The sequence below is a fragment of the Barbatula barbatula genome (genome assembly GCF_947034865.1).
Source record: "Barbatula barbatula genome assembly, chromosome: 14".
Lineage (NCBI taxonomy): Eukaryota > Metazoa > Chordata > Actinopteri > Cypriniformes > Nemacheilidae > Barbatula > Barbatula barbatula.
Window position 1 is genome coordinate 3,715,274 of NC_136777.1, and position 25,569 is coordinate 3,740,842.

The window sequence follows — 25,569 nt, forward strand, 5'->3', positions numbered from 1 at the left end:
CATGTGTAGATATTTTAAGTGGTTCTCACTTGGCAGACAAATTCACCATATCACGTATTATTTTAAATCTAATGTCAACGGGTTTATGTGAGGAGAATTAGCTTGGAATCAGAACAATAATGAAAGGCTAAGAATTTCAACAAAAACATGTGTGTTTAAACATTTAAATGCAAAAACAAATAATTTACTGTCTTTTACAAAATGTAAACCAGAAGATTTGATTTTGGTTAAACTAAGCCTCACGCCCAGCCTTCAAGGGTAATGATTAAGAACGGTCGTCTTTCAGCAGAGATGGCATTGGACCCACACGGCGAGAGTATATGTGCCGGGGGGAGCATTTGCTGATTGTTTTCTCTTTTCTTGTGGGCAGCACATTTTCAAGGTGTTTTACTCTACCTGGGCTGTCAATGCCGTCTTCCACAGGTGCACACACTGAGGGGCTCTGACCTACAGATTGTGTTTCCAAAACACTGGCTTATGCACACAACAACAGAAGGGATAGAGATGTGAGGGCCTGTGCCTTTATACATTTTGTCCAATAGTCAGTTAGTAATTGTGTAAATACTGTAGTTCCAAAACGTATTCCGACTCCTAAATTAATCTTAAATATGTGGATCTTTTTGATCAGAATTAACTTTAATTTAATAATTATATAATAACAAGGGACTAAATACTAAACTAAACTATTTTTGTACTGAAGAAACGTTGTAAAATATCAATTTGTTTTCATTTTAAAATACTTTTGGTTCTTTCCTGTGTCAATTAAGGACCAAAGAAAGTCTACAAAATATTATAAATGTTATTTAAACTATACCTATTGTTTACTTGAAGTATTTCCCTATTACAATACTAGACTTGATATTGTTTACTAATGTAGTAATATTTTAGAGTGTGGCTCAGATACATTACTTCAAGAGCCATTGCATGATAACTAAGGAGTCTTTGAAAAAGTCGAATTACAATTTATACTCTACAAGGTTTTATATCTATTTTGTATTTAAAAACAAACCTTTTTCAAAGTTTTTAGATATTGCAATAAAAAGCCACTTGGTTTGATACTGTTATCTAATGCACTGACATTTTTAAGTGCGTCTCAAGTGTGCAAATACTTTAGGGGTTATTGTATGTTGACTGACCGTGTGCCAACTGATTCCTACATGGTCCATACATTGCTGATATCTCAGATGGTGTGATTTCTCTGATTAAATCAGTTTTACTGAACAATCTAGTCTCAGTTTTGGAGAGGGTGGGAGTTTTTCAGTGAACATGATATTACAGATTAGGTTGTGTGACAGAGAGACAGCACTGGTTTGTGTTGAGAGTGAGTCTGCCAGAGATAAGTGAGTAAGAGGGCTATCGCAGGAGGGAGTCCACTCTGTCATGGCTTATTTAGACAAGGCAAGTCCTGGGAACAGCTCTCCACTCACGAGAAGCCAGACAATGGGATTTCTCATCAGAGTGTCCAGATCCACCAAACTCAATGTCCTACATAGGTCTCCCCTCACAGCCAAGAGCTTTATGTCTGTCCGTAATGTACACAGAGGCAAGCGGGCGCCATACTGTCTATGCAAAACTCGCTTTCTGAAAGAGAAGGAAGATATGATCAAAAACCTTGTCAAAAGAAACACTGCCTCTCAGCCATCATGTTTTACACCAAAGTTAAACACGATTTAGCAACTACAAGAAGACAGGAAGACTGTAGGTGTGAAGGATTTCATTCACAGCAGTTGAACTCAAGAATAAAAACTTAGACTGAAATTTGTGGATTTAGACTAGCAAGGCGACAATTAATCTATTGTTATTCATCACAAATCTAAGGTTATTTCAACAAAATCAGAGAAGGTATGAATATATTTAAATGAAAATTTTAATAATAATATAATGTAAAATAATCATTTTTATTATTGTAATTTATTTGTATTGCAATTTATATAATAATAAAAATAATAAACATGATGATGAGAATTTAGTATTATATATTTACATATTTATAATTTGTATTTATTTAATAATTAAATTAATGGAATAAATACATTTAATAAACACATTCTTTTGAATCACCAAGTTTGGATGGGCCTTGACATTGGACATTGATCACAATCCCCTTTTCTCTTTTGTTAAAATAGTGAGAAGCTGAACATAATGTAATACTAATAGTACTGAGATATATATATATATATATATATATATATATATATATATATAAAGATATATAGTGATAAAACACAAAGTATTCCTGTTGGTAAAATACTTTTACAATATTATTATTATTATATTATTAATTTAACATCGACAAAAAAGGGCTGATATGTAGCTGTGTTATCCTATAGAAGATATAAAAATGTAATATATAATAATACTGTATATACACATTTTTGTTATAAAACTAATGTGCACATAAATTGCACCATTTTCTTAAAGTGAAGCTTCCACAGCACCATTGTGTTTATCTGTCTATATTTGGTGCAGTGTGTGGAACAGAAGCAGATTTTTGTACACTCCAGACCAAACGTGATGAATCACCGAACAGACATAAGCCAGCCACCACAAGCCATGTGTTTTTTAGCTTTACACCAGAGTCTGAAGATCTTCTCGCGCAAGTCTTGCTTCACAAGACCTGAGCACATTCTATTGCCCGTGAATAAAAGAGCAAGAAAGCGGTCCGTAGGTGTTGGTCAAAAAGCGAGATGGATCGGAGCGGGGAGGTGTCGGCTGCAGGGAATGAAAACAAATGGAGTTGTGTGTGGGTCTGAAAGCAGATCTGTGATGGAAACCTAAGTAAACACGAGAGCTTCCTTAAGGCCTGCCGGTTACCGCTGTCAAAACTATAAGCGCGTCTCTCTGATTAATCATTCGGTTTTCATCACCGCTGCTAAGTGGTGCCATAACTAAAAACAAGTTCAGAGGATTTGTGGTCGTTTAGTGCCAAGAAAAGTAAAAGTGCTTTAATTCCATACCTACCTGACCTGTTCCACCAGAAACGCCGCCCAATACACTAAAATCTAAAAGATACATTTTAGCACTTGCTATTCATCACTACAAATACATACAATATTGGAAACATACAGTGTTTGCTTAAACAAGACGACTTAAACAAGATAAAAAAATATTGTTGCATGACAGCACTGAAGCCGAAAGGATTTCTCTGCCAGACTAAATAGTTTAGATTAGGGAAGGCCAGAGATACAGAGGGGAAGACCTCTGGAAAGGCCGCAAGACGGCATCCACGTCAAGTTCACATAAGTGGCCTTCCAGGTCAACCGACGCACAAACATATCTGTAATGCCAAAAGGCCTATTAATAAAAATCACTGTCAGAAAGCTTGTTTTGGTAAAAGTTGTTGCTATAAGAGTGGCTGTTGTGGATCATTTAAATGCCACAGCTTGGGATTTGTTTAGGAGGCCACAGCGAGCTGTTTGTTAAGATACCACGTTTGGAAAGACAACCCTTTTCGGGGCATAACGTCACACCCGCAGGGTGGCCCCATCTCAGATAAAGGGGCCCCCCATTTTGTAAATGCTAAAACTGAAACGCAACAAAACCAAACAAACAACAACAAACTTTCTGCGGCAAGCGTGTGTGGTAAGAACCATACTCCAAACAAACAGGCTTCTCGAGAGACTCGTCCTCTGTTCCTAGACTGTTACGGCTCTTAATTGGACTTCGAAGAAAAAGCAAACACTCCGCTGTCTGTCAGCAGCCCAACGACTAAAGCAACACACACTTTCTCACATTGTACCACTTAGGCCTTAGGAAACCTCTCCACGTCCTTCTGTGACTCAGCTGATCAAACATCAGCCCTGGCATATGTCCTGAAACAACAAAAACAATCGGCTAATTCTATACAAATACCTAATTTACCATCTCTGACTCCTTAAAGGATGGTGCAGGGCCGGTGACTCAGGCACCGTAAACACCTCCTCATAATCCCTGCAGACTTAACTCAGGAAGATCATCAGCAGCATTGTGGGCAAGCTCGTGCGGGCCACCCGCGACACGGATGGGAGAAGAGAGATAAACGAAAGCTAGGGTGGGGTGAAACACACCGTCGCACACTCAGACATTCAAAAGTGTTCATTAACCCTCCTTGTTTGAACAGATGTCTACTTGTGCACGTCTGTGTGTGCCGCAAGAGCCTACCGCGACCAAAAAAATCACTTTGCACCTGCGGACAAAGCTCATACGGTACGCAACCTTGAAAGAAACCAACAGAGAAACTTTTGCATTTGTACTGCTGTTTACAATGAAGCACAATGCCAATCATTCAATTCAACACTTGCAAGAAGCGATAAATCCTGTATTACTTTAAAAAAAGGACTTTAATGGTGGTATTGTGCTGCGGATAAATGTCCTTTCCAAAGCAAACATTTCAATGTTCTGCCCTGGTCACTTTTGGAGATGTCTGACAGTGTTTTTACTAACAGGAAAATAGATGTCATTTGAAGGACGCAAAGCCACGAGGTGGAACTGACGTTAGGCCAGTGTGTCCACTGCAGCATCTAAGAAATGAAAGCTCGCACTCCAGACCTGATTTCCATGTCAGGTTTGTATTCAAATCCAATAGATGCTTAGAAATGGCACTAAAGAAAACAACACCTCGACGGTCTGACCTTAGACACACAATCCCTGAACATAGGCAACACTTACAAACGTACGTGAGACTCAAGAAAATCCAAATCTATCCTCTATAGCTCGAGGCTAAACCCAAGCGCCGTGATATTCTATCTGGGTTATTTCAAATGCTTTTTGCTTCTCTTCTGCATTTGAAGCCTCCTACACTCACAGTTATGCCCATGCGCTGCTCCACCTGGCAGAGCGACAGTCAAGTTCAGGTTCAGCTGGCTGGCCCGGGGCTCTCGGAAGAAGCGCTGATGGTTCTTCATCTGTCATCTGCTCTCCCGGAGGAATTTCTAAAACCGACCTTCAGGGGCATGCTGCTACTTACCTGTTAAAACATCACATGATTGTTGTGACAACTGGATTGACACAAAAAAAGTGCAAAAATGTCCTTTGCATTAGAGAAGAAATCAAATCAAAGTAAAAAAAATAAGCACTTCGTAAAGAAATCATTTCATCAAAAAAAAGATTGTTGGGTTGTACTTGGGTGTCACAACATAGCAGTATTGCCAATATCCGTGATATAAAAACCGTTACATTGCATAAATACACATGATAATATCGTAAATGTTTTCGCAACTTTTGCTATAAGAGCCACAATGATTACGATCTCTGCTCCACTACAATCATTTTTTAATACAATTCATAAACCACAAAAATACACAAAACAAACTAAATGAAATATAGTATTATTATGATAATATCAATTATTTTGCCCATGATAACAGTGTAGCGAAAATCTGATATTGTCAGCCCTAGGTTGTACATTATAAAACAACAGATACTGTATCTAAAGAACTTCATGGAAAATTACTCCATCTGCTAAATTTGACATTGAGACCGGGCTGGTTAAACATAATTGCAAAAATCCCTCTTTATAAACGTTCCTAAAGCGTTCTCTCGAATAAAAGACCTTTAACAGTCACAAAACCTTCCTAATGCATGAAAGTTTTTATTAAGAACCTTCATCTAAGGCTCTTTGGAGAACAAAATGATTCTCCAATGGTATCACCCTTTATTTTGAACTGATCTAAAATAATTTGTATGCATATGTCAATCGGAGTAGTTATTTGATAAATTGTGATCTAATGACATCCCCATTTTTAAAGTGTGTCTTAAGTGTCCAAAATACATGTTAGGGCCACCGCAAGGCTTCCTGATCATTTAAAAGAAAACATTTAACCTCTTGTCCAGACGTCAGCAGGCAGGTAAAGTGAGAGCTCCGTCACGCACACCCCGGCCAATTGTTCAGAAACTTCGGAGCAAAGGTCACATGTGCACCTGTGACTTAGACCAAACACCCAACTTGCCACCAACAGAGATCTTTCAACCCTTGCGGCTTAGACTTGCTGCTGTTTCATTCTCGAGGACACTGGCGAAGGAATTCCAGTCGACACTGAGGGAGCTAGTCGAAATCACATATCTGAACACATCTTCAAATGGCTAATTTATGAACATCCCGGGAAGACTGTTATGCTCCGTCTCAAATTCACGAACATGTTATCAGAGGACGAATGACTAGATGAACTTATTTCAACATTACAGACATTTATGTGCGAGGATTTTATGTAAACAGATTTTTTCTGGTATAACTATCATGCCAACATTAGGAGATGTATGAATTCAACCACACTAATATCATGTTATGATATAAGTTTTAATTTAAATGTTATTCCCCACTGAAATAGCTTACGGTTCTAATTTCTTTTAAGTCAGATGTGCCAAATTTTCTATCTACGAACGACTCAAAATTACAGTTTAATTACAATAAAACTATCGAAATCAGACAGTCATCAGCTTACACACAAGCCAGGGAAATCCCTGCGCTGTAAATTTATTTAAAGCTGAGGAACAAAAAGGAAGGGGCATGACAGACCTCTGTCAATAAGTCTTGACTGCCAGATACATTTCACACTTAACTCTCACACAGAACAACTCCAATTCATAAGAACCAAAATACATTCCAGTGTCCAGCAAGAAATCATTCAAACCCATTCATAATCATCACATCGCTTCGTGTAGACAGTGTATTGGACAGGAAATCTGGTCATGTGATCTGCATGGCTAAAGCATTGCTGAATGAAATATACCGTGTGGGAATTAATATGGGCCATCTTTCCGAAGTGGTTATCCTGACCAATGGGTCCAATCGTCTATTAGAGACTTTCTGAACGTTTGTGGCGTTTGACTTTGGATTTACCGCAGGGACATTTTCCACCCGTGCTACCACCAAATCCTACAAAAATACCTCTGACGTAGAAATCTTTTTATATCTCTAAGTGCTATTCAGCTAAAGATGGCAATAAATTACTGTACAGGTCTACATTCTGCAATTAGTTTGAAATACCAATCTCTATTATTAAATTTATTTTATTGTGCGTATATAGTTTCGCTGGGAATTTGAACTTGCTTTTCTGCTTGGGGGTTAAAAGGGGAATATAAATGGAGAGGTTTGACCCACACATTTAAAAGACCTCTCCCCTCCTTAACATATTTTTCTCTCCTCCTGTCTAAAGAGTTCTCTGACGCCCTCTTGTGGGATTTAAAGACTTTAGGCTGACTATTGGGACAGAGCAAGGTACATTTCGTCCATAAAATCAAGATGAATAAAATCGTCACATTGAGGTCATGGTTATTAGTGGAATTACACATAGAAGGTGTGTTTATTAAATGCATGAACAAAGTGTTTAGACTATATGTGCGTATAATTTCTTGTAGTTCAGTCCTTTTGCAGCATGAGTGCCCCTCTGGTGGTTTTGCGAGTGACAGGAGAGAAAGCCAGGGTCAGCGTGAGAGCTTACTTCTCCCCATCCCTCTGGGTTCGCCGCTTCTCATGCTGGTGTTTGGTGATGAAGTACTTGAAGAACTCGTAGACGGACCAGCTGATGGCGGTGGAGGGCATCTGATATATGACCCTCGCTTGTACACCTTTGAAGTAAGCAGGCAGGCCACCATGCCTATAGACAGTCCGGAAGGCATGGCCGAGGCCCGAGATGTGTCTTTTTCTCTGGCTGACGGAGTTGAGAGCCAGAGACTCCTGCGTGTTGATCAGGGTCTTGCAAACGTCCAGTGGGGTGGTGGCAGCGGCGGCGATGGCTCCCGCCAGAGCGCCGGACACCACGTGGGAAGAGGGGTGGTAATGTCTTTGGGGATTGAGCAGCTCTTGCAGGTATTCATAGGTCATGAAGTGTAAAGCCTGGAATGGCACGTTCATGGTGAGCTGCGTGGTGTAACTGCGGTAAAAGGCCAACGCCCCCTCCCGCTTCCACACGCAGCGCACGCAGTCTAGAACGCCACGGTATGGCGAATTGTACATCTGCATCCTCTGCTTCACCACTGAAGGACGGAAACAGGAACAGGCGGCGAGGCGGAGGGAGGTCATCGTGGTTAGACAGGAAACAAAAGAGGAGGGGAAGGGATTCATTAGGAAAGGGGCAAAACACAAAGTGCAAGAAGTCAGGTCATGACTGAAATACAGTAGGCCCATCAAAGCAGAAATGTTTGACATCGTTTTATCCGGAAACGACCGGATGAAATACGTCTCCTGTCTGACCTACAGTCAAGCTGCCTGCAGGGAATAAACAGGCCAGAGGAGAGCAGGTGTCTACACAAGGTCTCAGTCTGGCACCTGCGCTGCTTAACCTTGAGCCTAAGGAGTGCAGAAATGCAAGCTAGTGTCAGACTTTAGACTCTGGTCACTGGGGATTTTCTGTTAATACTACCGTTTCAACATCACACAGCTGTTCATTAGAGCAAGGACAACCTTTGCCACAAGAAGGCCTTTTGGAAATGTGGGTTTTATAATAAACTGACAAGCATTTTGACAGCTCTTTTCTGCCACCTTCTGGCTGGGAGTGTAAACTGACCAGTCAGGATAAAGTTTTAAAGGCTTATTAGCCTTGCTGGAAATACCGTAACTTGCATTTAAAAGTTGCAGACTATTCTGACAAAATTATATTTTTATATTTTAACCGATGCATTATTATATTTATACTTTAAAAAATCGTCTTTAAAATGTCTGTTGCCTTTTCAGATCAAGATAGTTGAAAGGTAGATATTTTTGTGCTTCAGGTCTGTACCGCTAGTACTGCAGTGCTTACATGATTGTTTCAAACATGTTTAACAGGATAGTTTACCCCAAAAAGAAAATTCTGTCATGAATTTATCTCTAGTTGTTTGGTTGAACACAGAGATACATGTCCATCAGAACAATTAAATGTGTACGGATTTGGAAAAACTCGAAGGTGAGTAAATGTTGTATACTGATCGTTTAAAATGGTGATTTACTCCTGACTTGACTTCTGCATGTCAAACTTAATATTACTCAATGTGAACTATATGCATGTAAAATACAGTACGAAAATACCAAAACCGGGCATCAAGTCTGAAATGTGTAATTGTCATAAATACAGGACAATATTAAATAAACACATTAAGGCAGATATACCTTCAGAAGGATTCATGGCAGCATCATGAAGCAACGTAGCAACGCATCCGGCTGTTCCTGTAACACAGACGCTAAGAAATTAACAAGAAAAATAGAGTGTGGACAGTCTCTGGATTCATACTACATCCTTCATATATAAAAAGAAAAGTCTTGGGCCAGACCAGAAACACGATCAGATTTTTTAAAAGTGTGACCGGCACTGTAGTGAGACAGCCACCAAGACTTAACAGAGATTACATGGATAAACCGTGTGAAATGTAAGATCAAGGGAGAATATTTCGTTCAAGGTACAAGCATATACTTATAGTATCATTGATTTACAGTTAGCGATCCAAACAGACATGGTAACAGGACAAAAGAGCAAGTTTTTAACTGTGTTGTTTTTTGTCAAATAATAATTCTAAGTCCTTTGGTCACTTATACTTGTTAAAATATACATGACAGCAGATACTTACCCTCTCTCATCCTTACCTGTAGTAAAGAGAAAGAGAAGAAACACTACAAAAACAACACCAGCAAACACTGTTTCAGGCACAAACACACAATAAAAGGTGTTTTGCTTTAGATACACATCAGTTGTTTTACAAGACATTTTACCTCATAAAATAACCCCAATAATAATAACCCAGCAAACTACATTTGAACCTTGTAGTCTGCAGTCCTTTTTTGTTTAAAAAAACATTAGCCAAACATAACCTCAGTTTTTTTTTGTGTCTCAAATTTTGTTAATAATAGAAATTATAGACGCATATCTGTAAAATTCTATGTGAAGAGACTTGATGATGACATATAGTGATTTTTCACTACATGGAACATAGCAGCAGTAGTAAAAGTGAATTTACAGCATCTCATTTTAAACACAAACTTCCCACATGACCTTCTCTTATATTTATAGTTGCTGTCATGGTATAGGAGAGGGGCAGTTTTGTTTATTTCGGGATGTGACCTCATTCACAGAAGGCCATTTTAAAAAATACCGGATGAGTCGGCATAGACGTATGTTTGAGACTGTAACAACAACTATGACTAATAACTACTTCCAAAATGTACACATAAAACTTTTACACTGCCAGCATAATAATTGCTAACTGCTCTCTGTAAAATAATGTGTAATGTTTTGAACTGACACTAACACACTGCTAGTAGAAGAAAAAGTAATGTATGGTGGTGTGTGTGTGCTAGTGAGAAGGTTCATCTGTGCTGGTGGACGGGAAAACTGGTACCGTTCGCCAAATGACTGTTTGCTCCAGGATGGATGGCATCACTGAGAACCTTTTTCAACTTTTCATAGCAGGCGAAGTAAAGTGCGTGGGCTGGCCCCGCCCCTACAGCTGTGGCATTAAGGCCTCTGATAGGCCTCCATATCCCCTCCGTTCTCACGATGCGCCGCAGAGCATCCATCACATTACGGTAGCGGGCGTCAGGTTCTGGCTGAAGGCTCTGCATGCGGGTCTGCAACAAGGAAACATCTGTGTAAACTAACCGCACTGGCTCAACATAAAGATTAAACGTATTTGTAAAACATGGATGACATGAAAATTGTTTTTGAGAGCGGTCTGAGATCTCCTATTATCTCAATGTATTGCGACTTACCTCAAGAACAATTGGTAATATTTTTTAGTAGAAGAAATTCACCACTTTTGCTCAGGTATATACATATATTAACTATTGATAATTTTTTATTAAATTGACCTATTTTTTAATGACTTAAGTAGATACAACTGCGCTTGTAAACAATAAACATGCATTTGCATTTAAAGCATCACATGTTGGATGACACATTTGTGATTTGCATGTCAGAACTGAAGTTTTCAGCAACGAGCTGAAGGTCACACAAGGTCACATAATCTGACCTCCTAATCCTTTTTTCCTCCAGCGCTTTTGTGTCACATCCTGACGTATGGGAGCAAGGTAAGTGCAGTTTAAACACGGCAGCAGGCCACCACATGAATGCCGGAAACACTGCCCTTCAACAGGACAAAACGTATCAAACAGTCTGTGATAGCTTAGCTGTGCGACGTGTTTTGTAGAGTAACACAATGTTATATACCTTAAAGTGTAAAAAAGTGTCTAAAGCCATTTTCTTATGGCAGGAGTGTCAGGAACTGAAATCTCTAACAGGAAGTTTTAAACCTCATAGAATCTACTGGAATGCTCGAGTTTGCAAAAGAAACTAAACAGAGAACTGGTCTTTTCCGCTCTTATTAGAATGAAGTAAATTGTTTTATTTCTATCGAGAAGGAAAGATTAAGATGTCCAGACTCAACATGGCCAGTGTAAAACGTTATTTTCCATTCAGAAGTATCGGGGTTCCCATGATTTTGACCAGTGAATTATTAATGAAACTTTATTTAAATGTTCCTGACTGCTAGATACTGGTTGAGTACTACTATCACATATTCTGTCAACCCTGTATAATTTAGGATGGTGTACCACAGCCATTTAATTATTCTGCTGTTCTTTAACCTTCTTTCGTGAGCTATCATGAACAGGGGCAATGTGCAGTATGCCAAAAGCTTTAAACAAAACCATGGACTTAACTGTAAACAGAATCCTCTAGTTATGTTTGTTTACAATAACTTTGTAATAACAGTTGTATGATTGATCAATCACACTTTTACAGTTTTTAAAGAGACACATACTAAAAATCTGTCAAGGCAATGTTCATTGAAATAAAATGGCGTTTTTGTATCTGAAAGCAAGGTTTAAGGAATAAATTCGGTTTTACGTTTTAGTTGAAACTGCACAAAAATGCGCTTTCCGAAATGGCGGCAAGGCCAATAAAGACGGTGTTTGCATTTACATTTAGCCGTTTGGCAGATTAACTAAATGTTTAAATGAATTCGCTACAAACTGAGGAGCTGTCAACTACTTTGTGCTTCAAGATCAACAACAACAGCCTAACTGAGTAGGAACAGGTGTAGAAGACAAAGGGTTCTTAGTCTGTAAAGAGCCATTCGCTTCATTCAGACAAAAGCCTCTGAACCCTCACAGCAAAACTTCCTTAAAGTCTCTGTGACCACCAGTGCATCCATAAACTCATTTAGCAGTCATTTCATGCAGGGCAACAACCAATACACCAACTGCAGCAGAAGCCGCATGAGACGATGTGGCCTGTTTACTAATACAGAGAGAATGCGATCAAATTAACTGTTGTTTTAGTACCATTTAAAACTTTTGCCTTTTTTGGTTGTTTAAATTGAGCCGCGCGTCTTCACAACGGAGAATGAAATCACACGCGCACTCAGGAACAATTAATGTCATTTATCTTTTGCAGCAACATACTCTAATATCTTTAGTTAGCGCCAAACACAGTTCATTTTAACCCTTTCTGCATCGCGTGCACTGCTTGATGACGCGCCGCATGAAGAGCATGTAAACATTTGTGACCTTGTGAAAACCCAGGCTAACATCTCATAATCTCATATCTCATAAAGTAGATATCGTTATAGTTTCACAGAATATTCTGTAGGATGATTTTATGAAGGACTTTAGCTGGGTTTTCACAAGCAGGTTCACATTTTGTTATGAACTATGGTTTAATAGGGAAATTATTTAAAGATAGAAGTAGTTCTGATATGAAAGTGAAAAGGTGACAATAGCATGGAAAGGCTACTTTAGTTATTAACTATTTTTTTCTGTTTATGACTTTAATTGATATATAGCATTTTAATTGTTACATTACATTTGCTGTTTGCATGTTGTCAGTAGTTTTTTTATTTACAAATATTAATTATCAGACTTCTATTAAGAGGCCATTCTCCTAAAACCACAGAGCCTATACATACATATATCAAAATATGAAATAAATGGCCTGATAAACGATCATATCTTTTATACAGTATATCCAACTGGGCTAAATTGATTAAATATTTATTTATTGAAAATATATATATTGTCCGGACCTCTTGGAACTTTAATTGAATACCCCTGCTCTTACCACTGAGCCACAGGATCAGGAGGTTGTTTTGTTAACAATAGTAAATGCATTAGCTAACATGGTCAAAATAGAAGTATTGTTTTAATTTAAGCCTTTACTACTTTAATAGGAAAATCCAAATTAAAATATGCCATACATGTGTCCTATGGTGTGACAACAAAAATGAAATAAAAAAAAGGTTATTATATTATTTATATTTATCTTAAAATAAAAGAGATTTATCTTAATGATAATTTTTTTGCTGTCAAACCACTTTACACATTTATCTGCAAACTACCCAAATGAGGAAAAACAATGCTGTTGCTTATTGTTAGTTCATGCTATTTACTAATGTTAACAATCTTACTTTTGTTTTGTGCTGCTACATGGTTGGATTAATTTGATATGCTTGATTTGCCGTTTTATACGGTCTTTTTCTTACTTGTCTTGATTTAAGCATCAATAAAAAACAACAACAATTAAGTTAACAAATACAAACCTCTTGTAAAGTGTTTCTAAAATAAAACAGCAGGCGGACACAATAATTTACCCATAAGTAATGGCCTCCAATGAAGACAGGTGGTTTAAGTGGCACAATTGTATTACAAATTAAGACCCCTCTCGAAATCAGTCCGCTTAAGGACCCCGTGTGATAATGTTTGATGTTTGCTACAAGGGATATAGCTACGGTCGAAATCGATGCAAAATCTCCCCATAGAATTACAATATATTACATTAACTAACGCCGACAACTACCCCAACCCTAACTTTACAATAATAAAAATATGAATCAACTGTTGCGGTATTTAAGTGTGCATGCCCAGTGGCGGTAGCTGCAACCCTTCTAGCCACAATGATTCTGTTGCCTTATGCAGAGTTCACACTGCATGATTTTGGCCCCGATTTTCATTACCCTACAGGTTTTGAGGAGTCACAAATTTCCTATATTCCAAATTTCCACAAATTTCGTTCACACGAGCAAACGCCCGTGAAATATTTGGCATGCTAAATATATGCACCTGTTGGTGACTCGAAATCCTGCTGTGTGAAATTAGTTCTGACTGACAAATTTCATCGGCGATGACCTACAGCAAATGAGAAGGTAAGATACAAGGCAAAAAGGTTCGGGGAGGAGACCACATCAGCAAGCATGGCTTCCAATTTTGCACTAGAACTGATCACGTATCACTTCTCGCGTGCGTTTGGTTGTGAAACCAGACATTTGTACGCTATTCAGACCTATTGTAAAGTCATACAGTGTGTAATCTCCTTTTGCCTATTCAGCATTCAATGTGAACCCTGCACCAACTGAATGGTACCCCATATAGTCATGCAGTGTGAAAAGAACAGTGATGCAACGACTATGAAAATCGGGCAATTATTATCTTTTCACTAAATGCTTTATTTTATTGTACATAAATTAGGCTATGGGTAGTGAAATAAAAAAATCTCGTGCTTACTGTTTAAGACATATACTACAATAAAACCATGGTCATTTTAAAATATCAAAAGTGGTGTTTTTATTTGTTAAGCAGATGTTGACAAAGAAATATGTGATGTTAATGCTTTTATTTTACCCAGCGAATTTAGCTCGCTAGAACCTGTCGAAGCTTCAGTTAGCCATACAACAGTTCGAGATAACAACTTTGTGATCAGGCATTACAACCTACCTACTAAATTGGGTCCTATGCGGACACAATTCGCACTGGGGTCGAATTTGTCATGAAAACCGAATTTGTATCCGTAAGTTAGTACTAACTTAAGGAGCTCTGATATAACATGGCGCTGAATAATTATGCGAGTGAATTTTCCAAAAGGTTATATATGTATATATATGGATAAAACCGCGCAGATGTTTCTGAGTGCTACTTTACGCATGCGCATTAGCCGTACGGAGCGTCAACACGGTCACGCAGTTTAGTAAGGAAGCCACGTGTGACCTTCCGTTCTCATGTCCATGGTTTTTAATGACAATCTTAATCTCGCAGACATACAGGTACTGCAGACTACAGTGTCAAATCGTGCTACAACGACAATAACATGAGAGAAATAAACTAGCGAGCAGTTGGGAAATGTTAACGTGTGGCAGACTGTGGAGCTACATGTCAATCTGTGACGTCTGATGTTATCTAATTGATCCAGACAGATCTTGATGATTGAGGAATTGAATTATAGCTTCTGCAATAGGAGTTATGCACATTGGCATATGTTATGTGTAAAAAACAATCAAGTTTGACTAAAATCTTGAGTTCACTCACACAAGGAAACTAAACTCGACCTTGGCAGGTAACGTTAGACCTACCAGTTGGCCTAAACAGCCTTGTTAGAAGGACTTCAACTCTCAATATACGAATGTGTTGCAACATAGATTGCATGACTTTACCTTCACACAATCAATAGGAAACATCAGGCAATGCTCCATGATCCCTGCGACTGCCCCAGCTAACATGTGAGTGCTGGTGGAGGCACCCTGGGGCAACCCCTCATAGTCTGGTTCAGATAAATCATTGGCTTCGTGGGAGCCGTACAAATGTCCAACGTGAAGCTCCGGTTCTCCTGCTATCCGCGGCGCCAACGTCCCGACGAGCCCGTCCGAAACACCCCAGAAGCGCCCGCCGAGCCACCGGATCTCCGCGCCCGCGGAAGCACCGGCCACCGCGGCATCACCGCCCGACGTGTCCGCTGTCATCCGCCGCCTGCGCACAAAACCATCCGCTTCCATTTACAGCCAAACACCCGCGCTCGGTCCTCTAAATCATGCGCCCCGCGCCCGTTGTTTACGCTTTCAGCACGGGCCTCTCCCTCTGCTTATCGGGGAGAGGACGAGCGCCGTTCAGCGAAAACTGCGTACTCAGTAGGCGTGACTAACGGAACAGGCCGCGGGGGAAGCGGAAACGCCTTGTCGCTCTTTACCGCGCTCTGGATGGAGGAAGCACGCGTCAATCAAAACGCGCGCCGTTTTATAACATTAGTGACTTTATATATTACAAATCAACAACATCTGTTAAAAGCAGCCGCACCCAACTTAGAAATCACAGAAGCTGCTTGATTTAATACATTTGGTGTGTGTGTCCCCAGGGGATTGCACATGCTTAAAAACTAAATGTGGGCCTATATCGCTTTGGATTAAAAGCGTCTGCTTAATTATATTAAGGGCATAAACCTCAATTTAAAATCTCCGCTATCTCACATTTTCAGATATTCGTATGCTATTATTTCTTGACAAAGCAACAAAATTATTACCTCCTGTAAAATATTAATGCAACATTAAGCTGTTATGATGTGGTGTGAGTCAACGTGAATAATTCGTGTTCAAGGCATGCAAAAAACTATATCTCAGCAAATAAATTGGCTTCCAACATGTGTTATGTAATTCCATTCATCTTAAATATTAACCTGTTATTTGATTCATCTGTCTACAGCAGTGACTTGGGCCACACTGTGGGCCACACAGTTTTGCAGGTTAAATCTAAAGTCTAAAATATTCTGATAATTTTTTTAAATGTATTGCATTAGATTTGTAAACTGTCGCTTGTGTTATACATTTTGTAAGCATTAAAAATATATTTATATTTGACTGCAGAATACTTTGATTGCAAAAAACATCAAAAATCATAATTCACATGAAACGCTTTTAAAATAATAGTATTTTGTGCAGAGATATATGGGTAATTCAGGTAGATTAGGACAGTATTTTACATTTACAATACATTTTCTATAAATACATTTTTGGGCCCTTTGTGAGCCCAAAATGTTATGAGTACAAAATGTTATTGTTCAAAGAATGTGAACAATAACATTTGGGCCCTTAAGCAGGCTATTATATATTTTTCGGAGGCCTTTTCCAACTTTAGTTTTGTATACTGTATAGTTTTACATGAGAGATTAGTACATTAGCATCATACATTTCACTTTAAAAAATGCATGAGCTTTTTACAGTGAGATTTTGAAGATCAGCTACTTTATGCTGCCCTCGGAACAAAATGTCATTCTACGAACATACAGTAAATATAGTTTTAGGTGAAAGGTTAGTAAACATCAGCATTGCTTATCTTCAGCCAAAGCGTAAATCCTCTCTTTGGTAAAAAAAATTAACTAGGCTGCTCAATAATGAGCTAATTACACTTTAGGCATGAGCATTTCCATCTAATTTAATTTCTGCTAATGGCTCAAGGTGTAGAATTTCTGCCGACCTTAGGAATGAAGTGTTCATTTTCGCTTACAAGAACAAAATTCTCTGGCCTTGATCGGATTAATGTTGACTGCGTGTTGTTCAGATGTGTTTCTGCGAGGAAAGCCAAGCTGGCATGTCTTGACCACAATGTCCTGACGACATGCACTGATAGAGGTGTCGGGAAACCGTATATAGTCTAATAGGAGGCTAAATTATTTCTTTCCTTTTGAGTACCTGAATCAATAGGAGTTGTTTTTCACAGCATAAGCAAAACAAAGAGTTAAAGGAGATTGTATCTACGGTGTCACACCAATTACACATCATATAGACTAAATTGAGTTTGTAATTCATTTAAGGCTCAGGTTTGGTTATCTTCTGTTACTTGAGTGAAATATAAACCCACAAAGACCCAGTTTTGAAAATGTGGTTCTGAAAGCTGTCTGCAGACACATCAGCAGGACGTTGAAGCATCATCTCTTATCATATTTAAGGCAGAGAGAACCACTTATGATCTCTTAGAGGGGCTCTTCAGTCAAAGTGATTTCTCTTAGCAGAAGAGCACATTTCTCAAGTATTCTTCAGACGCCATTGCTTTGAAGCAACTTTATTTGATGTGTTGTATAATAGTAAGAGGCTTTATTCAAAAGGGTTTAAATTAAACCTGAGGTCACTTTTTCAAAGCTTCGATAGTTCATTATATATTAAAATACACATATAAATTAACATTAACAAAGGCTTATGAATCTGATATTGAAATGGTAAATCTTAGCCATGTTATCAATGTATTTATTGTTATGAAATAATCAGTGAAATGTATACAATTAAATAAAAAAACATGAACATATGTAAACACAAAGACAAAGTTAGGTAAAAAATCTCACTTTTGTCTTATATAAATATGTTTTTCTGTAATGCTGAAAGGATGTTGGTGTATAATAACATCTAATCATTATCAGTCAACTTAATCCAGAAAATAGGAATCCCAATGTAACACTTCATAACCAAGAATAGACCAACAAGTCTTTACCGCCATCTACTGGAATAAAAGAAAACAGCGGAAAACGCGATCGCTTGTCTTCTTTTGCTGTTACGCCTCTTAGTGGACAAAGTATAAATCGCAAAAGAAAAGTGCATTTTCCAATGTTTATAAAACTGTTTATTTTATAGGTTAGGTCGGTAAATCAATCAATCAATCAGACATGATACAGGTAGTCTACATGTAAATCTTCATAAATATTCTGTAAAAAGTGAAGAGACAAAACAAGTGCTTTTTGCTGCGTTGGTTCTAGGACAGCAAACTATGCCACAGACTAGCAATGTTATATAGCTATATAAATAAAGTTGACTTGACTTTAAGTCTTGTGGAAAATATTAGGACAATTCACAAGGTTAATGAAAATGGCAAGGATGCTTGTCAGTGTTTGAAATGTTACAGCAAAACAACAGGCATTTCACAAAAATGCCATTTCCATTTCACCTTGACCTTCCTTCATATCACACACAATGTGTTCATTTCGGAATAAGAAATTCTTGTTCCATGTCTTCCATAAAGGAGTTGCTATTGTTAAAGAATAATATTTTTTTCAGTAAAATATTTCAAAGAATGGGCAAAACAGTGAATAAAAAAGTTGAGAAAGCATGCACAGTAGGCAATTTATCGGGAAAACATGTTCTGTTGGGAAAAAAACAACTTGAACATAGACCCCTGACATGCACAGTGGGAGGAGTTCTGGAGTTTAAGCAGTGGGTTCAAGGGCTGTCTGGGAAAATCATGGCTGCTGCGGTCCGAGGGATTCGATCACGCAAAGGATTTATTTCATCGACACACCGCTGCAGTCACAGCGTTGCGCTCAAACCTCAATACGATGCGATTATTATCGGTGGAGGTAAACTACAAAGAAGCATGAGCGGTCCACAGAAAGGCTTCAAACGTGTAGAGTAGCACATCGCATTCAATGGCGGACCTCAGTGGGCGGGTCTGACGGCCCGGACGTTTGATCAGATAAAGACAGCGGTTATCAATAATGATCCTTTTTTTATATTTACTGTATGTTTCGAGACAAACATTAGTTTCTCAGTAAAATGATGGAGGTATGAATAATTAGGATGCTAAAACCACAACCGAAGGCAGCACGTAAAAAGTTAAGACGACGTGCTGCCAGCTTTTTCAACGTTGTTTTTTTAAATAAATGTATTTAGAATTTTTATTTGAGATTATTCATTTACTGAAAGAAATAGTTTTATAATGTCATCTGCAAGGCTTTAAGACTTTAATGTAACTCAACGGGAGATTCGGCTTGTGAGCGGCACTGCGCCCCCTACAGGAAAAGACGTGAACAGAATAGAAATGACACATAGAAAACATCTAGAACCTTTTGCTCGCATTACATTTGCAGTGAATGTTTTTTATTGTTGGAAAACTGAGAAGATCAGAGACCTTCATAAATGTGTGCATGCCCGATGTGTTTTTTTCATACATTTCTGTAATGTTTATATTATAATTTTTTTTTCATTTGTAAGCTTGTAAGGACTGAGTTGTAAGCAGCCTTACTAAACACTCTTCATCTTTCTTTTCTTCTGTTTAGGTCACAATGGCCTTATTGCTGTAAGTAAATGCACACATAGTCTTAAATGTTGATAATTGTGCAAACGTTTTTAATGTGAAGAAACTTTCTATTCTGGTTTGTACAGTCAGCATATCTGCAGAGGGGCGGGCTGAAAACTGCTGTACTGGAACGCAGACACGTGCTTGGTGGAGCAGCTGTGTCCGAAGAGATAATTCCAGGTGTGATTTCAGGTTTATTACCAGGATATTTTCCGTTAAAGATCAGGTTTTCTATGCACTTTTGTCTAAAAATGAACTTTCTTTTCGTAAACTGATATCATTTGAGTATTGGTGGCAGGCCATATTTAATTTCTACATTTAATTACTGTTGTTTGTTTTAAATTTAGTTTGTTTGTGTTTGTTTGATTAAGGGTTTCACTTCTCCAGGGCCTCCTATCTGCTCAGTTTATTGCGTCCACATATCTACCAGGACCTCGAACTCAAGGTGCTGGTCATATTCATAGATTACACAACTTACTTATTTCTCTCTGCACTCTTGTACATTCTGCCATTGGTTAAGCAAGTGGGCAGTCAAAATGTACACTACTGATTAATCCAGATGATGATGTGTAAGCATGCTTAAAAGCGCAAATAAATGTTTTTCAAATGTGTGTAGTCAGTTTAGAATGAAGTTGTTCTGGAAATACAACGAGGAAATATTTTAAGAAAAAATTACATTCTTCACTTGAAAGAATGTGAAGCTATGGAGACATTGTGCTTTAGACAGATCTGACAGCCATACAAGCAGCAGATGATTTATTACTTTTATTGATTTATTTTTTTCTTTCCAAGATAACAAATGTTTTCCATTCTGTGTTGTCCCGGGCAGAAACATGGCATGAAGGTATACATGAGGGACCCACATTCATTTACCCCCATACTGGAGGAGGGTGTCGGAGGGCGGCCACCACGCTCCTTACTGCTGGGAGCTGATCTGGCAAAAAACCAGCAAGAGATTGGCAAATTCTCAGAGAAAGATGCCAAGGTTCTCTTTGATTTTTAAGATGATGTTTGCAAGAGCAATTCCATGTTACACCGGTGGCAACTGTGAACTCCACACTAACGTGATAATAAATTAGATACAAATATCTATGTTGTCTGTCCTATCTGTACAGGTCTATCCTGATTTTCTAACCCACTTGGAAAGACTGGCCTGTGCCATTCACCCTCTTTTGGATGCACCACCTGTTGACATTCCAGGACTGACTCAGGGATCTCTGAGAAAGAGAATATCTGCACTGAGGAGCTTAAAACCTTTGGTGAAGTCTGGTAAAGATGATTCAAGGTTATATAAGATCAACCACGCTCAACTTTTCCTGCTGCTTATACTACTTTAGACCAAAGCGTCTTATAAAACTAGGGCTGAAGAATTATGTACAAAAATATATGTTTTTCTGTGTTTAAAGGGATAAAGCTGGGAAAGAATATTCCAGACTTTTATGAACTAATTACAGCTCCAGTTATGAAGGTGGGTTGTGCTTTTCAGAAAGTTAATATAAATACATGGCATTCTTTAAATAGGTGCCAAGCCTCATGATATTTAAGTTAGTCTGCATTTACAAGGTTCCAACTTGTAAAACTTAAACTTGTAAAAATCTATCATCTCTTTGTTGAACGTGTTATAAAAAAATGAAAGTTGGAAATTTTGAGTTTGAGAAAGCTCAAAATCAACCCACTTCACATGAATATGAGTGGATTTGAAGGTTTAGGGAGCTACCTTTGCATATTTTTGTTTGTTTCCTTTTCTTGACATGCTAGCATTGGCTGTTTGTCTCTTTCTCCCACCCCATTCGTTTATAATGTTTGCTATTCATATTATTAATGTGCTGTAAAAAAACAAAAAAAAAACATTAAGACCGATTTGTTTTGGTAGGTGCTTAATCGCTGGTTTGAATCAGAGCCGTTGAGAGCCACATTAGCCACCGACTCTGTGATTGGTGCAAATACAACCCCAAACAGTCCTGGAAGCGGGTGAGGAACTTTAACATCAATGTGACCTGTACATTTAGATTTATTTAGAATAGAGGTTTTTGTGGTTATGTTAAAAGCTTATCTTTACTTTGTAGATACGTCCTTCTGCACCATGTCATGGGTGAGCTGGAAAAGGAGAAGGGAGCCTGGGGTTATGTGGAGGGAGGAATGGGAGGAGTTTCTCAATCGATCGCCCGCTCTGCACGCTCTTTAGGAGCAGATATTTTTACTGAGAGAGTTAGTGTTCAGGGTGATGGTGTAACCTTTTGTATGAGCAATTGTTTTTTGTTTTGTATTAATAGAGAATGTGAAGCTGACGTCACACCCTATGTTGCAGTGGTGCCGCCATCTTGGGAGGTTAATATTCCACTGCTATTATTGTTTTGATATGTACCATTACTTTTTTTGATTGATATATGGAGCTATTGAAAGTGAAAGAACCATGGGCTTTTCCTGAACGACTCTGCTTAATGCTATTGCACAGCAAGATCGACCTACATTTTATTTCCTAATCAAATAGGAAAAACAAAACACTGCATTGAAAGCACTAGCAGCCATCCTCCCAAGATGGCGCAACATTCAACGCGGCGTGACGTCGATTTACAAGCTCTATTAGCAAGTAAGGAATGTGTCCAGGATGTTTACCTGTTGCCTTTTTGGCTTCCTTTAGGAAGTTGAACAAGTTCTTATAGGTCAGGATGGTTCTGCACAGGGTGTTGTGCTGAAAGATGGAACAGAGGTCTTTAGTAAAGTGGTTTTGTCAAATGCCACTCCCTATGTCACCTTCAAACAGCTTACCCCACAGGTACTGCCCCGACGTCCTGAGATAATGACATTTTAAAATTAAAGAACATTTGCTTTTAAGGAAATTGTTAACTTAAAACGCTTTCTCTCACCTTATTTTAAACCTCTATGCAACTACGGGTAAACTAACCCATAAAAAATATCCCTTAAAAACATTTAGAGATTGGAGAAATTGGTTTGTTTCTATATAATTTATTCACAGTTCTGGCAGCTTTTATTCCATTTTAAGTACTATTGTGGCCTTGAAGTTATAGACATTTTATCTGTTTACCCAGGGAGCAGCCCCTATTGTTTGACTGCACACACAATGTCTGCATCTAAATGTGTTCCTTTGTATTTTTTATAAGCAAAAGACTTCCAATTTACTCATATTTCCAATGGAAAAATTAACTTCTACTTTATTGACAATCGTAAATAATTTATATCTGTGGTGTTAGGTCGCCCTTCCACAGGCTTTCATCAAAGCTGTGGATCAGATTGACTACACTTCTCCTGTTACCAAGATCAACGGTACTATAATTTTATGCCTCATTTAACCTAACTAGAGAAGCAAATACCCGTGCTAAATGCAGCAAAAGTAGTGTTAAAGGTTTAGACAAGTTAAGGCTTTATGTTTCCATTGATAGAATATGTGATGTGAAAGCCATTGGCATGACAATATTCAGAATTTGTTTTGTTGTTTGTTACACTTGAATGAGAATAGTAAGAAATCGCCTTTACAGAAGAATAATGGGTACAGGTGGTCAACAGAACCATAACCATTATGGAAATATAAATAAATAAAAGTAAGAAGACCAATCAGAATTCAGAATGCAACTGTTAAAATGACTCAAAATTAGATTTTTTTTATCTTCATAATAACATTTTTGGGGTGTAAAGTTTATCAAAATAAAAGCTAAATAGCCCAACAATCCTTAAATGGAATGTATTTAATAGATTGAGAACAAAGACTGAAACAGAATTTTGTTGCCTTGCAATTTTTGACTTTTTGACATGAATTTGATTTATCTTTTAATATTGATTTGAGTGTTTTCGTCTCTCTATTCTGTGCACATCAACAGTGGCTTTAGACAGGCTGCCTAATTTCCTGGCTGCTCTGAACACTCGGGATGGAAAACCAGGTCCACATCACCAATGTTCAATCCACCTGAACTGTGAAAGTGTGGATGTATTGGAGGATGCTTACAGGGAGGGCCAGCTGGGACGCCCATCCTCCAGGTTGGCATAACCTGCAGTGCGGCTTATAATGGAACAACTAATATTTGCACATTACACATGAAGGCTTCAGGACAGCTGGATTGCAATTTGTGACCGTAGTTACTTATGCAGAACATTTATTGCTCAGGGACAGGGTTCATGTGATGGTTTTAGATTACCTTGTTATTCCTTGCACCGAACCACGCCAATTGATATTAAATTTCAATTCATCTTCTGGGCATTTGTGACTGGAATATGTTTTTTATATATAACAGGCCTATGTTGGAAATGACCATTCCCTCAGTGCTGGATCCTACTCTCGCCCCCCGGGGTTGCCATGTGGTGTCTATTTTTACTCAGTTTACTCCTTATTTGCTGGAGGGCGGCCGCGCGTGGACCAATGAGGACAGGGAGAGATTTGCAGAGACAGGTCTGCAGTTCACGTATAGTAGTGCCTAATTTGCATCTTTTGTGATGTTTGTATGTCTGTGTCCATTCTAGGCGGTTTTTAAAGGGCTTATCAGATAGTCTAATTCAAATTGCATCTATGGTATGGGTACAGCACACTTAAGTAATAAGATCTTTTTTGTTTCTTTGTTTTCTCTCTCGCAGTATTTGACTGGATTGAGCGTTATGCACCTGGATTTAAGAAGTCTATAGTGGGCAAAGATATTTTGGCTCCTCCTGACCTTGAGAAGATTTTTGGTCTCACCGGAGGGGTATGAACATGTAACTATAATCCAAAAGTGATCCAATACTGCATGTCTGTATATTTGAGATTTTAAAGTTACTTCTGGTATATTTTCTTGCATATCTTTTCAAGCATTCTTGTTTTTGCTACAGAACATATTCCATGGCTCGATGTCTTTGGACCAGCTGTACCTGGCGAGGCCTTTGCCCTCGATAGCGGATTACCGCTCACCAGTCAAAGGACTGTATTTATGTGGCAGTGGCTGCCATCCAGGTCTGTTCATGAATAAATAAATAAAAGTGATTTTTTTTCTCACATTTACTAGTGTGTATTGGATTTAGTGGCATCATCGTGTTGTCAACTTTGCGCATGTTGAATACCATGATACTACTTCTTCCTTCTGCAGCATTTATCTGAGTCTGTCTCATTCAGGTGGAGGTGTTATGGGTGCAGCCGGCTGGAATGCAGCTCTCACTGTCCTGGCAGATTGCAAACGCAGATGATGTCACTTATGGCCTTCAGCTGGGGATGTAAAATGCAAAATATTCGGATGAAAACAGAGATCAGATCAAGTAATGTCGTGATTCTGTCTTTCTTACAGAACTTGAACAACATTTTTAAGCACTCCCAAAATCTCGCCCTTCAAAATTGCTGCGTGTATTTTTGTAATGCCATTTCAAACTGTTTGTGAAATATTCAAATAAATAAATGATTGACTTCAAGCATTCTTGTTGTGTGTAACCTATGACGGAGCATGTGAAAGGAAGCCATGTTTCTCACAAAACTGGATATAGGTATTAGGGGGAGGGACATTCTCGTTCCAGACAGCATTTTTGAACATGAAGAGCATGCTAGAAACTGTACGGCTTCGAAGCAAACAGACAAGGGACGACAGCCAAAAACTACGGGTTATATAGCCAACTTTCAACCAACCAAATGTGAAACAGCAAGTGGAATCATGTGGCGGTGCAGATATGTTGTTATGTAAATATGAATACTTTACTGTTTTGCATTTACATGACATATCACTCACTCACACAAACAAATAATAAATATGCTCTGTCTATACTAAATCTATTTTAGCAGTTTGCATGGGAATTTCCAGGTGAGGCATAAAATTGAAATCACAGGCATGCCAAAGGAT

General features: G+C 38.4%; 2 protein-coding genes across 5 annotated transcripts; one reads left to right on the plus strand and one right to left on the minus strand.

Annotated features, from left to right (window-relative positions):
• Positions 1 to 5,051: 5,051 nt before the first annotated feature.
• Positions 5,052 to 15,919, minus strand: slc25a28 (solute carrier family 25 member 28). Its single transcript, XM_079473241.1, has 4 exons — positions 15,367 to 15,919; positions 10,288 to 10,516; positions 9,065 to 9,121; positions 5,052 to 7,953 (listed from the first exon to the last, which is right to left on the minus strand). Exons 1-4 carry the CDS (start codon positions 15,703 to 15,705, stop codon positions 7,415 to 7,417), a joined length of 1,164 nt encoding a protein of 387 aa, XP_079329367.1. The 5' UTR covers positions 15,706 to 15,919; the 3' UTR covers positions 5,052 to 7,414.
• A 2,954-nt stretch (positions 15,920 to 18,873) lies between these two features.
• On the plus strand, positions 18,874 to 25,149 carry pyroxd2 (pyridine nucleotide-disulphide oxidoreductase domain 2). Of its 4 annotated transcripts, none has more exons than XR_013787603.1 (16): positions 18,874 to 19,043; positions 19,743 to 19,762; positions 19,849 to 19,942; positions 20,134 to 20,207; positions 20,592 to 20,747; positions 20,878 to 21,031; positions 21,169 to 21,230; positions 21,636 to 21,733; positions 21,829 to 22,090; positions 22,404 to 22,538; positions 22,975 to 23,047; positions 23,599 to 23,755; positions 24,010 to 24,164; positions 24,347 to 24,463; positions 24,578 to 24,698; positions 24,858 to 25,145. XR_013787603.1 is itself a non-coding variant. In XM_079473753.1 (16 exons), exons 1-16 carry the CDS (start codon positions 18,929 to 18,931, stop codon positions 24,926 to 24,928), a joined length of 1,854 nt encoding a protein of 617 aa, XP_079329879.1. In that variant the 5' UTR covers positions 18,874 to 18,928; the 3' UTR covers positions 24,929 to 25,149. The 4 variants fall into 4 exon arrangements, 2 of the variants coding, with proteins under 2 accessions (XP_079329879.1, XP_079329880.1); XR_013787604.1 differs by having other exon boundaries at positions 21,829 to 21,970; XM_079473753.1 differs by having other exon boundaries at positions 24,347 to 24,453; positions 24,858 to 25,149.
• Positions 25,150 to 25,569: the final 420 nt, after the last annotated feature.

What these genes read in the sequence shown, in the direction of transcription:
- slc25a28 (XM_079473241.1), bottom strand. Translation starts at nt 15,705, where the DNA reads ATGGAAGCGGATGGTTTTGTGCGCAGGCGGCGGATGACAGCGGACACG. An exon ending in TTCCTATTGATTGTGTGAAG is followed by an intron (nt 10,517 to 15,366) that starts GTAAAGTCATGC and finishes TCCTTGTTGCAG; the next exon opens with ACCCGCATGCAGAGCCTTCA. An exon ending in TGCCATGAATCCTTCTGAAG is followed by an intron (nt 7,954 to 9,064) that starts GTATATCTGCCT and finishes TCCGTCCTTCAG; the next exon opens with TGGTGAAGCAGAGGATGCAG.
- pyroxd2 (XM_079473753.1), top strand. Translation starts at nt 18,929, where the DNA reads ATGGCTGCTGCGGTCCGAGGGATTCGATCACGCAAAGGATTTATTTCA. An exon ending in AAAACCTTTGGTGAAGTCTG is followed by an intron (nt 21,032 to 21,168) that starts GTAAAGATGATT and finishes CTGTGTTTAAAG; the next exon opens with GGATAAAGCTGGGAAAGAAT. An exon ending in TGGTGCCGCCATCTTGGGAG is followed by an intron (nt 22,091 to 22,403) that starts GTTAATATTCCA and finishes GGCTTCCTTTAG; the next exon opens with GAAGTTGAACAAGTTCTTAT.